This window comes from Schistocerca americana, chromosome 7, assembly GCF_021461395.2.
Source record: "Schistocerca americana isolate TAMUIC-IGC-003095 chromosome 7, iqSchAmer2.1, whole genome shotgun sequence".
Taxonomy (NCBI): Eukaryota; Metazoa; Arthropoda; class Insecta; order Orthoptera; family Acrididae; genus Schistocerca; species Schistocerca americana.
Genome location: NC_060125.1, coordinates 443,372,138 through 443,390,447, shown reverse-complemented (window position 1 = coordinate 443,390,447; position 18,310 = coordinate 443,372,138). Strand labels below are relative to the sequence as shown.

At 39.7% G+C, this 18,310-nt stretch overlaps 1 protein-coding gene across 1 annotated transcript in view; it reads left to right on the top strand.

Moving 5' to 3' along the window:
- LOC124622666 overlaps positions 1-18,310 on the top strand; it is a 122,917-nt gene that overhangs the window by 97,943 nt on the left and 6,664 nt on the right. The window contains exons 7-8 of the mRNA XM_047148460.1: positions 8,921-9,068; positions 9,878-10,165. Coding sequence (XP_047004416.1) covers positions 8,921-9,068; positions 9,878-10,165 — 436 coding nt within the window. The remainder of the gene's footprint in view (positions 1-8,920; positions 9,069-9,877; positions 10,166-18,310) is intronic.

Genomic DNA, 18,310 nt, shown 5'->3' with positions numbered 1-18,310 from the left:
CAACACAAGACATATAAGTCACAGAGTAAGTTGACAAGCAAGACATGTGTACACATTAGCATTCGAATGAGCACCGAGTCCCAGTCTAGCGGCCGCGCTACTCGGCTGGCCGCTTAGGTGGCGCAGCTGCTGCGTGGTTGGCAGACAGCGCCGCACGTAGAGGACGCGCGTAATTGCACGGCGGCACTTTGAATGATCGGCGAGTCACAACACTTTTCCCCCCTTTGAAATTGTTGCTTTGGTCTTGATGGAGGTGTCCTGGAGATGGCTAACGTCCATAGGCGTTGTTTGACTCGCCGTAAAGTCTCGAGGAGGAGGCTTCCCGTACGGATGGAAGTGTCCCCGATGATAACGGGTCGAGATGACAGGAGACGTAGGGGTCGAATCTGCTGGGACCCCTGCACCAATCTGCCCATTGCGGCAAGTCCAGTTGATATGATGGGAGACATGGGCGATGTGTCGGCGTCTGTTGGAGGAGGAGGCAAGTAGATTTGCTCTGACAGAGGATGGTCATCCGGTTCGTGCATGGGCACGTCTCCTGGTGGCGTCCGTTCTCATGCTGGCATCGCGATGACGGTGAGAGGGCTGCATTGTGAGTATTGAGAGATACCAAGATCCCGAGCGTCAGATAGAGCCGAAGGTGGTGTAGCAGCATTCGGAACAGGCGTTGCCGGCACAAAGTGTTCCATATAAAGATTTGTGATCCCTGAAGCAAGGGGAGATTACATGGCCATTCCATCCACTTGTTCATAATGCTGTCCATTGCACTTGAAGTAGGTGGTCGTAAGTGCATATGCAAAGAGCTTCGTTGTTTCATGCTCGAAGTGCTGGTTAAGGAGTGCCAAGACATCTTGTAGAGGTACTTTCGTGAACAAGAAGATGACGTCGAAGCTCACGAGTAGGTCATCTCTCTGTATTCGGATGTCCTTCACTATTCTCACAAAATCTGCGGAGTTTTTCATGTGAGGAATGCAGTGTCCCACCAGTGGTTTTAACCGTGTCGCTAGGTATTTGGCCAGTCCATAACTGTGCGAGTTGATAATGTCCAGAATCGACCGTAGAGGTACCTCGTCTTTGTGAATCTTGGGAAATCCATACAGGCACGGTGTCGTTGGCACTCTGGGATACAGCTGTTTCTTCACTGCCTCTGGTAGATCTGAGTCCTTCAGTAGTGCCACGGTTTTTCTGGTCATCATCGGGATATGGTCCTTGTTGAGTTTCCTGTAGTCTCGGTCTTGCAGCAGAGAGCAGATTTTTTATTTCTTCTCTCTGAACTTCCATTTTCTCAATATGAAAAATTCTGAGCAAGTTCTTCATTTTTAATCAGCAGTTCATAACCAGTAAATTATCTTTATAGTCCTCATCTGCTCCTAGAAATGTCTTACAGTTTAAAATATGGTTCTGGAATCTCTGTCAGTCTGAAACCTTATAGTTTCTCCAGGTCTCATGCACATATACAACCTTCTCTCATGATTCTTAAACTAAGTGTTAGTGGTGATTAAACTATGCTCTGTGCAAAATTCTACCAGGTAGCTTCACATTCATATCTTGCCAAGGGTAAGATAGATACTGCCTACAAGAAAATTAAAGAGACCTTTGGAGAAAAGACAACCACTTGTGTGAATATCAAGAGCTCAGATGGAAAGCCAGTTCTAAGCAAAGAAGGGAAACAGAAAGGTGGAAGGAGTATATAGATGATCTACACAAGGGCGATGTACTTGAGGACAATATTACGGAAATGGAAGAGGATGTGGATGAAGATGAAATGGGAGATATGATACTGCGTGAAGAGTTTGACAGAGCACTGAAAGACCTAAGTAGAAATAAGGCCCCGGGAGTAGACAACATTCCATTAGAACTACTGACAGAGTAGAGAACCAGCCATGACAACACTCTACCATCTGGTGAGCAAGATATATGAGACAGGCGAAATACAGTCAGACTTCAAGAAGAATATAACATTCCAATCCCAAAGAAAGTAGGTGTTGACAGATGTGAAAATTACCGAACTATCAGTTTAATAAGTCACAGCTGCAAAATACTATGCGAATTCTTTACAAACGAATGGAAAAACTGGTAGAAGCTGACCTCGGGGAAGATCAGTTTGGATTCTATAGAAATGTTAGAACACATGAGGCAATACTGACCCTACGACTCATCTTAGAAGATAGATTAAGGAAAGGCAAACCCACGTTTCTAGAATTTGTAGACTTGGAGAAAGCTTCTGACAATGTTGACTGGAATACTCTCTTTCAAATTCTGAAGGTGGCAGGGGTAAAATGTGTTGTGGTCTTCAGTCCTGAGACTGGTTTGATGCAGGTCTCCATGCTACTCTATCCTGTGCAAGCTTCTTCATCTCCCAGTACCTACTGCAACCTACATCCTTCTGAATCTGCTTAGTGTATTCATCTCTTGGTCTCCCTCTACGATTTTTAACCTCCACGTTGCCTTCCAATGCTAAATTTGTGATCCCCTGATGCCTCAGAACATGTCGTACCAACTGGTCCCTTCTTCTTGTCAAGTTGTGCCACAAACTCCTCTTCTCCCCAATTCTATTCAATACCTCCTCATTAGTTATGTGATCTACCCATCTAATCTTCAGTATTCTTCTGTAGCACCACAGTTCAAAAGCTTCTATTCTCTTCTTGTCCAAACTATTCATTGCCCATGTTTCACTTCCATACATGGCTACACTCCATACAAATACTTTCAGAAACGACTTCCTGACACTTAGAATCTATACTCGATGTTAACAAATTTCTCTTCTTCAGAAATGCTTTCCTTGCCATTGCCAGTCTACATTTTATATCCTCTCTACTTTGACCATCATCAGTTATTTTGCTCCCTAAATAGCAAAACTCCTTTACTACTTTAAGTGTCTCATTTCCTAATCTAATTCCCTCAGCATCACCCAACTTAATTCAATTACATTCCATTATCCTCGTTTTGCTTTTGTTGCTGTTCATCTTATATCCTCCTTTCAAGACGTTGTCCATTCCGTTCAACTGCTCTTCCAAGTCCTTTGCTGTCTCTGACAGAATTACAATGTCATCGGCGAACCTCAAAGTTTTTATTTCTTCTCCATGGATTTTAATGCCTACTCCGAACTTTTCTTTTGTTTCCTTTACTGCTTGCTCAATATACTCACTGAATAGCATCGGGGAGAAGCTACAACCCTGTATCACTTCCTTCCCAACCACTGCTTCCCTTTCATGCCGCTCGACTCTCATAACTGCCATCTGTTTCTGTACAAATTGTAAATAGCCTTTCGCTCCCTGTATTTTACCCCTGCCACCTTCAGAATTTGACAGAGAGTATTCCTGTCGACATTGTCAAAAGCATTCTCAAAGTCTACAAAATGCAAGAATAGTAGGTTTGCCGTTTCTTAATCTTTCTTCTAAGAAACCTATTTTCTAAGATCAGTCATAGGGTCAGTATTGCATCACATGTTCCAATATTTGTATGGAATCCAAACTGATCTCCCCGAGGTCGGCTTCTACCAGTTTTTCCATTCGTCTGTAAAGAATTCGCATTAGCATTTTGCAGCCGTGATTTATTAAACTGATAGTTTGGTAATATTCACATCTGTCAACACCTGCTTTCTTTGGGATTGGAATTATTATATTCTTCAAGTCTGAGGGTATTTCGCCTGTCTCATACATCTTGCTCACCAGATGGTAGAGTTTTGTCAGGACTGGCTCTCCCAAGGCCGTCAGTACTTCTAATGGAATGTTGTCTACTCCTGGGGCCTTGTTTCGCCTCAGGTCTTTAAGTGCTCTGTCAAACTCTTTACGCAGTATTGTATCTCCCATTACATATTCATCTACATCCTCTTCCATTTCCATAATGTGGTCCTCAAGTACATCACCCTTGTATAGACCCTCTATATACTCCTTCCACCTTTCTGCTTTCCCTTCTTTGCTTAGAACTGGGTTTCCATCTCAGCTCTTGATATTCATACAACTGGTTCTCTTTTCTCCAAAGGTCTCTTTAATTTTCCTATAGGCAGTATCTATCTTTCCCCTAGTGAGATAAGCCTCTACATCCTTACATTTGTCCTCTAGCCATCCCTGCTTAGCCATTTTGCGCTTCCCGTCGATCTCATGTTTGAGACGTATGTATTCCTTTTAGCCTGTTTCATTTACTGCATTTTTTATTTTCTCCTTTCATCAATTAAATTCAATATTTCTTCTGTTACCCAAGGATTTCTACTAGCCATCATCTTTTTATCTACCTGATCCTCTGCTGCCTTCGCTACTTCATCCCTCAGAGCTACCCATTCTTCTTCTACTGTATTTCTTTCCCCCATTCCTGTCAATTGTTCCCTTATGCTCTCCCTGAAACTCTGTACAACCTGTGGTTTAGTCAGTTTATCCAGGTCCCATCTCCTTAAATTCCCATCTTTTTGCAGTTTCTTCAGTTTTAATCTACAGTTAATAACCAATAGATTGTGGTCAGAGTCGACACCTGCCCCTGGAAATGTCTTACAATTTAAAACCTGGCTCCTAAATCTCTGTCTTACCATTATATAATCTATCTGAAACCTGTCAGTATTTCCAGGCTTTTTCCATGTATACAACCTTCTTTCATTATTCTGGAACCAAGTGTTAGCTATGATTAAGTTGTGCTCTGTGCAAAATTCTACAAGATGGCTTCCTCTTGCATTTCTTACCCCCAGTCCATATTCACCTACTACACTTCCTTCTCTCCCTTTTCCTACTCTCGAATTCCAGTCACCCATGACTATTAAATGAAAGGGAGGCAGTGGTTGGGAAGGGAGAGAGACAGGGTTGTAGCCTATCCTCAATGTTATTCAATCTGTATATTGAGCAAGCAGTAATGGAAACAAAATAAAAATTTGGAGTAGGAATTAAAATCCATGGAGAAGAAATAAAAACTTTGAGGTTCGCCGATGACATTGTAATTCTGTCAGAGACAGCAAAGGACTTGGAAGAGCAGTTGAATGGAATGGACAACGTCTTGAAAGGAGGATATAAGATGAACAGCAACAAAAGCAAAACGAGGATAATGGAATGTAATTGAATTAAGTTGGGTGATGCTGAGGGAATTAGATTAGGAAATGAGACACTTAATGCAGTAGATGATTTTTGCTATTTGGGGACCAAAATAACTGATGATGGTCAAAGTAGAGAGGATATAAAATGTAGACTGGCAATGGCAAGGAGAGCGTTTCTGAAGAAGATAAATTTTTTAACATCGAGTATAGATTCAAGTGTCAGGAAGACATTTCTGAAATTATTTGTATGGAGTGTAGCCATGTAAGAAAGTGAAACGTGGACAAGAAATAGTTTGGACAAGAAGATAATAGAAGCTTTCGAAATGTGGTGCTACAGAAGAATGCTGAAGATTAGATGGGTAGATCACATAACTAATGAGGAGGTATTGAATAGAATTGGGGAGAAGAGGAGTTTGTGGCACAACTTGACTAGAAGAAGGGATCGGTTGGTAGGACATCAAGGGATCACCAATTTAGTATTGGAGGGCAGCATGGAGGATAAAAATCATAGAGGGTGACCAAGAGATGAATGCAGTGAGCAGACTCAGAAGTATGTAGGTTGCAGTGGGTACTGGGAGATGAAGCAGCTTTCAACGATAAAGTAGCATGGAAAGCTGCATCAAACCAGTCTCTGGACTGAAGAACACAACAAGAACAGCTTCACTTTCGTTCTTTTTTCCTCAGCGTATATTCGCCTGCTATTTGTCCTTCTCTTCCTCTTGTACTGCCGAACTCCAGTCACTCATCACAATTTAAGTTTTTCTCTCACTTACCAGGTGTACTGGTATGAAATGAGCGTGTTTTTTTTTTTTTTTTTTTTTAATGAAACGCTAATTTTGAATTGAAAAGTAAAAAAATTTTATTCCAAGTACTGACCATTGCTTTCTATACATTTTGACCACCTTTCTGGCAATTTGTGGACACCACATCAATATAAATGTTTGTCTTTTGAAGCAAACCAATCAGACACCCAATTTTTGACTTCTTCGTAGGAATTGAAGTGTTCTTTAGCCAATGCGTGTCCCATTGATGGAAAAACAAATGGTAGTCAGAAGGGGCCAAGTCTGGTGAATACGGCGGGTGGGGTAGCAGCTCCCAGCCAAGTGTTTTGCTTGTATCCTGAACCAGTTTTGCTTTGTGTGCAGGTGCATTGTCATGTAAAAAAATTGCTTTGCCATGTCTTCTGGCCCATTCTTGTCTTTTTTCGATCAATGCATAGTTCAAATTGATCATTTGTTGTCTGTAGTGATTAGTATTCACAGTTTCACCGGGTTTTAGAAGCTCATGATACACCACACCTTTCTGATCCCACCAAACACCGAGCATTGTCTTCTTGCCGAATCAACCTGGTTTTGCAGTCGATGTTAATGGTTGTCCCGGATTAACGCATGATTTTTCCCATTTAGGATTCTTAAAATAAATCAATTTTTCATCGCCGGTAACAATTTGATGCAAAATTAATTTTCTCTCATGTCTTTGAAGCAATATTTACAAATGGTTTTTCGGTTTTCCATCTGTCTTTCATTCAATTCACGTGGCACCCATTTTCCACACTTTTGGATCTTTTCCATAGCTTTCAACATTTAGCATTGCTGCCATTTCCTTCTGACTCAAAATATCATCTTCATCCAATATTGCTTGCAATTCGGCGTCTTCAAACTTTTTTGGTGGTCTTCCACGTTCTTCATTTCTTACATCAAAATCATTATTTCTGAACCATTGAAACCATCTTTTGCATGTTGCTTCTGATAGAGCATGATGACCATATGCCTCAACAAGCATTCGATGTGACTCTGCAGCACTTTTTTTCAAATGAAAACAAAAAATTAATGCTTTCCCCAAATCATCACTTTCCGGTACAAAATTCGACATTGTTAACACGATGAAAACATATGATGTTGTTTGTTCCATGATTTGATGTATACTAAATATCTTTGACAGATGTCATACCAACCAAACACAAAAAAGTTAAGGCTCGTTCACAACAAATATTTCCTATCGACACATTTGTATCTTAACGTTCATTTCATACTGGTACACCTGGTAACTATCTGAATAATTTCTTTTATATCACAATATATTCTTTCAATCTCTTCATCATCTTTGAACTAGTTGGCATATAAAATTGTACTAGTGTGGTGGGTATTGACCTTGTGTCTATCTTTGTTATGATAATGTGTTCACTATGTTGTTCATAGTATCTTACCCACATTCATAGTTTCTTATTCATTATTAAACGTACTCCTGCATTACCTCTGTTTCATTTCTTGTTTATAACCCTGTATACCACCATGGCCATGGGAGTCCGTTTGGCTGTCGGTGTGGTTGTGTGTGTGAATGTGTGTACTTTAGCAAGAAAAAGAGCAAGAGCTCAAAAGTTAGTGTGGCTGCTGTCCCGTGTTACATGTCTCTGTGCTACATGCATGGCCTGCTATAGGTGAGTGGTTGCCTTTCCCTTATTTTACGTATAACTCTTACACATGTGACCAGTAATCCTTTTCATCGTGCCACCAGACTTCATTGTGTCTAACTATAATCTATCCGTTTCCCTTTTCAATTTTTTTAATGCAGCTATCCTTTTAAGGGGTCTAATATTCCACACTACAGTCGGCGAAATGCCAGTTTTGTTTTTCCTAATGACTACATCCTCCTGAATAGATCAGGCCTTGAGATCCAAATGGGGGAATATTTTACCTCTGGAATATTCCACCTAAGGAGATGCCATCATCATTTAAACACATAGTAGAGCTGCAAGCCCTTGGGAAAAGTATAACAGCTGCAGTTTTCCCATGCTTTCAGCCATTTGCAGTACCAGCGCAGGAAGACCATGTTAGCTGATGTTACAAGACCAGTTCATTCAGTCATCCACCCTGTTGCCTCTGAAGTTACTGAAAAGATTGCTGCCCCTTTCCAGGAACCACATATTTGTCTGGGCTCTCCACAGATATGCATCCGTGGTGACTGCACCTACAGTATGGCTATCTGTATCATTGACACACACAAGCCTTCCCACCTTGGCAGTGTCTGTGGTTAATAGGACAGTTGCTACATACCAGTTTATATTGTTGGACATGCTTGTACTTGCACTGAAATATTGAGAGAAAATAAGACCAATATTCTGTGGAAAATGCAGCTTGTTCTAATATGATGTCCTGAATACATTATTACAAGCTGGTGAAATATAACTGAAAGACTACCAAGTGAGTGTAAGTAGCCTTCAGTGTAATGTATTAACAACTTCAAACGATGGGAAGGCAAGGATGGATGTTGAGCTGGGACACAGCCAGAGACAATGGCCATTTGTTTGTGAGTTGCGCTTTTGTAAATGTATGTGTGTTTTCTATTTTTGAAGAGCAACTTCTTTGTCCTATAGCTTGAATGTTTAGCACTCTTTTCATTGTGCCTATCTACAACTCAGTGCCTCCTCTATGTGGTGAGTAGCAATCTATCCTTTCCTATTGTATTAACAACTTCTTATTTCATGTGTGCATTGCACAGACTCACATGAAATGGTGTGTGTGTGTGTGTGTGTGTGTGAGAGAGAGAGAGAGAGAGAGAGAGAGAGAGAGAGAGAGAGAGAGCGCGCAAGCGAGCGCGTGCACGTCTTCACATGTCTTCAAGCATTTTAGCAGCATAATAATATCTGAAGAAAGCTGTTTTGTTCTTGCAGTGACTCACCCTTACACGAGCACAATTTTCTTTGAACCTGTTTGTCTGTCTGAGCAGCTACTATTCATCCTTTCATTAGCAGGCTGTAAACATACTAAAGCTCTGCCAGTGCGTTCATACTACTGAATTCCTAATTTTGATCTTTTATTTGTCTACATTCGTCCTCCCAACTTACTTATATAGACTGAATTTTATTTTGACCTCTACATACATGTAATATTTCCTTTCATTCAGGATACCCCTGCTGGAAGGCAGAGCTGCTCGCAATATAAACTGCCAGAAAGAAACTGGAAGTAGCTGGTGTGGTGTGTGGTATGATAAAAATGACATCAACCAGGTTGTTGTTGCCGACAACTGTTGTGTTACTTGGCACGATATCAGGGTAAGTTCAGATTTCTCTCTCCCTCTCTCTGTCTCACTCCTACAGTGCCCACTGCCCACTGCCCATTCCCCTCCGCCTCCTGCCTTACCCCTCTCCATCACCCTCTCCTTTTTTCACTGAAATGTAAGTATTTGTGCATGATAATTTTGCACACGTAAGTACATGATAATGTTGCACCTGATTTATTGTGATTATTTGCAGCAAAATACCATTTCTGGCTTTATCATAAAAGACTGCATTTTTCTCATCCAGTTTGATATTGTTTACCAATATGAAGATTGATGATATCTCTTCTTCCATGCTGATTGATTGATGTGACACTGTGGTAGCACACTGGACACTTATTAAGGAGGGTGGCGGTTTATAGTTTCCATAAAATGCCTAAGGTGAATGCTTAGAAAGGGCATGAGTGAGTTCTTCTCCAGCCCAAACTTGTTCTACATCTCTAATGAGCTTGTCATCAACTGGATGCTGATCCATAATATTCATTCTTTTCATTCTTGTGGAGGATTAGAATTGAGGAACCCATTGTAATTTTTCTGATTTGGGAGTATGTTGGTATTTATGAAGTACATAGAAGGCAGGAAACAAATTAATAAACAATATTTTGTGTTTTTCTGTTCTTATTTGTTCTTTGCTACAGTGAATACACTAGCTGCTTTTCATTTTGGATTGCCAACTTGTGGCTGTAGAAACCTACTGGAGAAAAGTAATATTTACATGTATGTATTCATAAGTGTCATGAATGTTTTGCATTTTTATTTCTCGCACAGATAAGCAGCACTCAGTTTTTTACTGTATTTTTATAGTGCGGACTTAGTAAGAGTAAAGGAATTTGCCTTGCGAGCACCAAACACAAGCTCCCACTGGAGTGGTCATGCGAGGAAGTCTCACTTTTGGTGCCATCACAGCTGCACCATCAGTTGTACATCGGCACTACCCACAGCCTGCTGCAGGTCGACAAAAGGTGGCCAACTCTAGCGCCACAGCCTGTGCGTCGATGGACACACATGCTAAATGGACACTTATTGATGGGTCAGACTGTTCCACTCCAAGGAACAAAATCTGAGATTATTTGTGTTTCCTGTACCCAGCAGGTAGGTAGTTAAAAGCTTCATACTTTCAGAAATTACTGATGTTCTATTTTAATTGTTTTCACAAAAGTTCATTTCTATTTTTCTTTATAATAATATATTAGTAAATATCAGGCAGAAGAAATCACAGTATTTTATCTTGTGCTGTACAGTACCATAGGCATAAAATAGTTTTTTGAGCCACTTTTCTATAAATTATTCATCTGGTTGTTTTTATGATACATTTCTCCAAGTTTTACTTTTTCTTCTCTTTGGAAACATTAAGTACTTCATTGACATAAAAACTTATTTTCTTTTCTTCTCACCTATCCCCACATGCCATTTTATAGTTAGCCACCCCATGCAGAAGACATGCATCGCTGTGGTACACATTTTACGTCATTTTTGTGAGATATACTAACACTGCAATGTTCATCTTTGGCACCCTAGTGTAAAAGGTGATACAAAATCAGCTAAGTGCAAAATCCACACAGTTTGCATGTTTGTTTACTTACTAACATATATAAGCAGATGGCCGATATTACCTTTGTGTCCAAGGAAAGTTAGGAGTGTCAGATAAAATCACCTCAAAAACGTACGTCCAAAAACTTGGCGTAAAATTTAAATATGTTTTCCAAGTTTTCCAAGTATCAAAATTCATGCGTGTGCTGTGATATATTGTGTATTTTCATACCATTTGTGCCATAAAAATGTATTTTGTGTATATTAACATGAATAAATATGTATTTTTTGAAGATTTTCAGAAGTTACAAGTGTCATTCACAGTTTGTGTGGTAATTCAGCTTTTTTAAATTTGTTACTGTAGCACATCATTTTACATTTAGCTTTCCCTTTCAACATGAATGTATATTGTGTGCATTTATCATAAATTACTGCTGTTTTTGTCATTTGTTAGCACCTACAACCTCAAACAAGTTTCAGGAAATTAGTAACTTTTATCCTAGCTTTCTCTGTTGTATTTATAGAAATCTCATTATGCATATTTATTGCTTCATTTCTTAAGGAGATTGGTAATATTTTTAGGTTAACAGAACCAGAAATTAAAAGACAATCAGAAAGCTTATTTTAAAGTTATTTGTTTACTGTTCTGTTAACCACTGCACCAGCCACAAAGCAAACCCCACTGTGAAAGCTGTTCTCAAACAGGGGAGAAGTCAGTTGATGTTCATAAGCAGCTGGAAATCATCCTGACTATTGTCAAATGCTTGGAAGTTGCCACAGATGGGTGTGTTGAGAGAGAGAGAGTTGTGTACCAGAGGTACCAAATGTTCCGTAAGTTCCATCTGCTCCTGTGGGTTTTGTCCCCCCTTCTACAGGAAGTACAGGCTGTATCCCTACTCATCGATTTGACTGTGAGTGATGTGTCTGTGATATGGCTAGGTGCCCTGTACAGGGGAGACAAGGACCAGAGAGAACCCTGGATTTTGTACCCTTCCCCCAACCAGCCAGTTTGAGATGCTGTCTTTGACTGAAACAAAAACTGCCAGCAGTGAGAGTCACTTCACCTGTTGCGCCTTGTGTCAAGAGGAAGCAAACACAAAAGGGTAGGAGTCTATGTCAGCAGCTCAAACTTACAGCAAATAATTTTACTCCATAATGAACACCAGGTGCTCTGAGAGTCTATGCCTGGGGCCTCATTCAACTTGATGAAGAAGCTATTCTGGCAGCCATTGAGGGAACAGGGTGCAACCAAATGCAGATTGTGGCGCACATTGCAACAAATTATGCCTGTGTCTGGGCTCTAAGGTTGTACTCGGATCGTTCCAATAACTGGCAGAGAAGGTCGAGAAGACCAGCCTTCCTCACAGAGTTTTAATGAAGCTCACAATTTGTAGCACCATCCCCAGAACTGATCATGGCTCCCTGGTTTGAGTTAAATGGAAAAACTGAATCAGAGGTTTCGATCATTCTGTGACGAGCTAGGCTGTGGCATGGTGAACTTGACCATAGCGTTTGGGGTGTCCTAAATGGATCAGGTGTGCACTACACATCAGAACTGCTACTCAGGTATCTGTGACTCCGTGTCTGCAGTGCAAACAAGGTTGTATGGTTTTTTTAATTATGACATACTCTGTCCAGTCCATATAATAACTGTAAGAGACCCAGGACCCAGAATTATAAGATCCAAAGAAATGATCCCAGCGGACAAGAGTATTAGAATCCTAGTGATTAACTGCCAAAGCATTCACATTAAAATGCCAGAGTTTGAAGCAGTTCTAAAAAGCATTAGCGCCCATAAAATACTAGATACAGAAAACCTGAAATTAACAGCAGTGAGGTTTTCAGGGAAAATTTAAGCGTGTATCGAAAGGATGGAGTAATGTTAAAGGGAGGTAGTGTATTTCTCACAGTAGACAAGAAATTCAAATCTATTGACATAAAAATTGAAATTGCATGTGAGATTGGTTGTTGGGTAAGACTCAGTATCAACGTTGGCTTAAACTTATACTTGGATTCTTCTGTTGACCACCAGGCTCAACTCCAGATAAAACCAAAAATTTTAGAGGAAACCTAAGTTCAGTTGTACATAAGTTCCCCAATTGCACTTTCATAATTGGAGGAGACTTTAATCAACCATCAGTCGACCGAGAAAATTGAAGCTGTGTAAGTGGTGAGTGTGACATGGTGTTCTGAGAGACATTACTAAAACCATTCTCTGAGAACCACATAGCACAGATTGTTCAGGAACTCACTCATGGTGGACTATATTGGATCTAATAGCAAAAAATAGACCTGACCTCTTTGAGGATGTTCACATAGAAACTGGTATCAGTGACTATCAGACAGTTGTAATAATGATCACCAAAGTACATAGGGCAACTAAAATAAGCCGAAGCATTTGTGTGTTAAGCAAATCAGATATAGAGGCAGTAGTATCATATCACAGTAAGGAATTTGAAACATTTATGCCATTCAAACATGGGGTGACTGTCAAGGAGTGCTATGGGCAGGTGATCTACTTTGGCAACTAGTTGCCGACTAGCTGGCAATGCATTTCCACACACACAGCAACTCAGAAATGAGAAACTGCACTTGCCGTGTGTGGGTGTCGAGGAGAAGGAGTATAAATGAAGCAAATTCTGAAGTAATACGTACATCCAAAAAAATATAAACAGCGGACCATATGCAGCAGCAAACAGATTTGAAATTTGTAGCTTTTTATAGAATAATTAAACAATGTTACAGCAATTGGTGCAGTCTATTTCTTCCACCATAACACTTCCTTTTATTTCGAAAATCAAAATATCTTGATTTATTGACATGGAAATGTGGTGATAGTGAATTGTGCTCATTAAATCATTTGCATGTGGACACCATTTTATTTACACATATTGGAGATCATTTCATTTTTCACACCGGAGATTTGTGGCTTTTCACTGTTCATTTCATGTAACAATGCAGTTTTTCAGAATGACAGAGGCTGCTAGTCACGCAGAAGAATACTATCGGTAGATTTACAATTTTTTGTACAGTTGTTTCTATTGACATACCTGTAATTTTATTTAAACAGTAGGTGTACAGTTCACAACAAATGTAATGTGAAATTCTTTTCCCACTTCATACCCCACTTTCTCTGTCAAATCTCTCCTGCAGAACCTTGTAGCTGTATAAAATGGGATGTTCTTCAGATTCCTGTATGAATCTACTTATCATAAGCACTCATTTTTCTTCGAATTAATCCAACACAGAGCTGTGTTGAAGTGCATGACAAAACTCAGATCTCTTGGCAATGCAGGTGCAGAGTCAGTGGCAATGTATTACAAGTGATGTTACTATTGAGTCACTTGGCAGTCTGCGAAGTCCTATTTAACTACATAGGAAGTGATTTGCTGCCAACCCATTACCAACTCATGTTGGCAGAGAGTTGCTTTTGAATTGCCCCGTGTGCAGAGGACCTTAGTTCTGGAGATGAATTTGTAGAAGGTGTCCAGCAAAGGAGTTCCTGATTTCAAAATTAAATATGTCAAAAACTAAGATCAATAGATGAGTGCAACAAAAGGTATGTTTATCATGAAAGCTGTAGAATTTTATACAGAAGTTTCACAAAAGTTTTGAAATAGTTCAGAATCTGCTAACAGATGGAACTATATGCTGTGCAGCTCATACAGTATCAACTTGCATATTTAAACTCATCCTCTGCAAGCAGTCTTTGCAGTCACATCACAATCGCTTTGAAATGTTCACTGCTTGCAGTACAGAGTTGTAAGCAGATAGTGAAATTTTCCCTCACATCCCATAGTGTCCCAATGAAAATGGATTCAGATGCCACATAGATCGCCGATTCAGGCTCATCCAGTGTAATGGGGTGGTTTCGGTAGACAGAGTGTTTCAATGTGCCCCAGAAAAAGTAAGTCACAAAGAGTCAGATGGGCGATTACGAAGGCCAATCCATCCCTGCACCAGTAAATTTGCAATAATCGAAAACAGTGACTCTATTCCTGAAGTATTTATCAAGAAAATGAAACAACAGTTCAGCGCAAAGCTGGCCGGCCCCATCTCACACGAGCCATTTAGTGGCTGGTCAATCCTCAAACACTAGCTGTATGGTGACAAATATTCCAAAATTGCAAGCTAACATTCGATAGTGATTGGTAATGAAAAAGGATCAATAATGCCTCTGCTGCATACTGCAGCCAAAACAGTAACTTTGGAGGAATACGGAGGTTTCAGTTCACATAAATGAGGATTTTAGAAACCCCCAAAATCGCCAGTTTTTACCAAGAGTGGGCATTGCCTGCAGGGGGAGTGACTGTTAAAACAAAGTTTTTTGAAAATACCCACTAGTCGTACTTCATATTTTTTATTGACTGGTTTTGCTCTTCAAATGAACAAAAGCATCATTAATATATACAGTTTAAAGTTGACTGACAGCATTAAAGATTGCTTTTAAAGTTGGCTGTCATTGTCATTATTTACTACTTTACTTTAAACATAAGTTTAAGTACTATAGTAAAGCCAGTTTAATCTTTAGAGCTGTCAGACACTTTAAAAGTGGTCTTTAATGCTGGCAGCTAACTTTAAACTATATATTCTGATGATGCTCTTGTTCATTTGAAGAGTGCCAGTCAATAAAAATACAAAGTGCGACTTGTAGCTGTTCTCAAAAACTTCGCCAGTTTTTGTTCATTCACGACTCCATTCAGGTGGAAGTGTGCTTCACTTGTGAACCAAATGCAGCCAACATCAAATCCTTTATTATCAGTCATTTTGAGGATCTGGTTGACCAAGTCAGCCCTCTGTTGCACAGCTCGTATAGGTATGGCCTGATGACTGGATTTTGAATGGAAACATATGTATGCTCTGTCTCAGTATTTTCTGTGTGCTGGAAAGCTTCAAACCAGTCTCTGCTGTAATTCTTTGGATTAGATTTCCTTGGATTTTGCTGAATAATTCCAGGAACTGTGGCAACATTTTCAGGAGTAAGCACAGTTTGCCTGGGGCCCAACATTCCCCACTAGATCATCAGCAACACTACCTGTTGGTTGGAACTTGGCAAAGAGCTTGTGAACGGTTTTTGCATTACGTCCCTTTAGGACATTAAATTGTGTTTGAAAACTGTGTCTTATTGCCATAGGACTGTGTTCTAACCTGTGGTATTCTAGTACAGAAAAACACATCTTTCAGTGGAATACATGATTTCAACCTCTCCCTTCAATATGCTAATCTCCTTTCACATTTCAGTGGCGGACCTGATCACTCTGAGCTGTGGCGCGATTGCAATTACAGAGAATTCTAACTTTCACAATAAATAGACCACCATTTGTTGCACTCGTCTATCAATATTAGTTTTTGAGATATTTAATTTTCAAATCAGGGATTCCTTTGCTGGACGCCCTGTAGAGGAACTGTAGCTCAGGTTTAGAAGAACAGTTGGCCATGCACTTGATAGATACATGCTTATTGTTAGTAGAACAATTCATGATGGGAGGGTCCTTCCATGAATAGTCACTGTAAAACAAACCTCTACGTAAACAAACTACTGTGTAATAAATGTCAAACAAAGCATGGTGCTGTAGATAGGGAGATGCTGAGTGACATGTGTTTGTCTGTCAAGAAGGTTGGAGACTTCAGTGACAACTGTAACAGAATACTGTTGAAAGATCTCTCACAAAACCCTAGAAAAACTGGCCATCTCTCTCAGATCCTAAACTGAATTTGTGGATGAGTTAGGCCTGTTTTTACTCATAATCTACCGTAGATCCCTCAAATAAAAACTTGTGCCTTACAGGGCTAGGCTATTTACACCTTCAGTGAAAATGTACTTAATTCCTTAAATAACAAATTACAAGCAGCAGGTATTTTCTGTGATTAGTCAAAGGCATTTGATTGTGTGAACCACAACATCCTTTTAAATAAATTAGAATTCTATGGTGTCACGGGCAGCACTGCAAAATGGTTCAAGTCATACCTCGCTAACAGGAAACGAAGCGTGTCAGTGCAAGGGACTAGTGAATTAAGCCATCATCAGAATGGGAAGAAATTACATGTGGTGTCCCACAAGGATCCATTTTAGGGCCATTGCTGTTTCTTGTGTACATTAATGATCTCTCACCAGTTGCACTGCCAGAAGCAGAGTTCGTTTTGTTTGCAGATGACACAAGTATTGCAATAAATAGTATGTCGAGTATACTTCTAGAAAGGTCTGCTAATGATATTTTCATGGATATTAATAAATGGTTTAAAGTCAACTCACTGACATTAAACTTTGAAAAGACTCACTATATGCAGTTCAGAACCTGTAAGAGGTTTCAACCCAGCATATGCATAAAGTGTGAAGAAGAGCAGACAGAAGGGGTTGACAGTTTTAAATTCCTGGGATTACAACTTGATAATAAATTCAGTTGGGAGGAGCACACCACAGAACTGCAGAAACGCCTTAACAAATCTGTATTTGCAATTAGAGTGTTAGCAGACATAGGTGACATAAAAATGAAAAAGCTTGTATAGTTTGCCTATTTTCGTTCCATAATGTCATATGGTATAATATTTTGGGGTAACTCTTAAAGTCAAACAAAAATTTTCAGAGCCCAAAAGCATGTAATACGTATTATTTGTGGAGTAAATTCACGGCCGTCCTGTAGAAACCTCTTCAAAGAACTGGGTTACTAACTACTGCCTCTCAGTATAAATACTCCTTAATGAAATTTGTCCTAAATAATATATCTCTTTTTCCAACAAACAGCTCAGTACATACATACAATACCAGGAACAAAAATGATCTGCACAAGGACTTAAAAGCACTTACTTTAGTTCAAAAAGGGGTCCGCTACTCAGGAAAACACATCTTCAATAATTTGCCAGCAAACATAAAAAATTTAGTTAGAAATGAAGATCAGTTTAAAAGAAGCCTGAAAGACTTACTAGTGGCCAACTCCTCCTACTCCATTGACGAATTTTTTAATAGAAACAAATGATGTATTGTATATACTCATACTATTAGTATTGGTATTTCAGCTTAAAAAAATGATGTATTTTATATACTCATACTATTAGTATTGTTATTTCAGCTTAAAAAAAAAAAGTGACATGTTCCACATCCACCAGGATCTCCTCTGCATGGATCTGTGGAACGATAAACTATTCTAATCTAGTTGGAAGAAAGCAAACGTCGTACTTGTCTTCTGCCTTCAAGAAGGGCATCACAAGTGAGTCACAAAACTACCGTCAAATATCCTTGAACATGCATTTTTTTTAGAACCTCCTCGGAACATTTTCTGACTTCAAACATGATGAGGTACCTTCAGTAGAGTGTCCTTCTCCATGCCAATCAACATGGATTTGTGAAACGCCAGTCATGTGAAACCCAGCTCACATTTCATACAAGGCATCCTGGATGCAACACATCAAGGCAGTTGGGTAGAAGTCATATTTCTCGATTTCCAAAAAGCATTGTCTCAGGCAGACCTTTGCTTTCTATCAAAAGTACAATTGTATGGGGCATCAAGTGAAATTTGTGAATGGCTTGAGGATTTCTTTGTTGGGAGGACACAGCATGTTATCTTGGACGGAAGTCATCAACAGATGTAGAAGTAACTTCAGATGTACGCCAGGGAAATGTGTTTGAATTCCTGCCATTCACGCTGTTTGCTAATGACTTTGCATGCAATATTAATAGTAACCTTAGACTTTTTGCTGATGTTGCAGTTA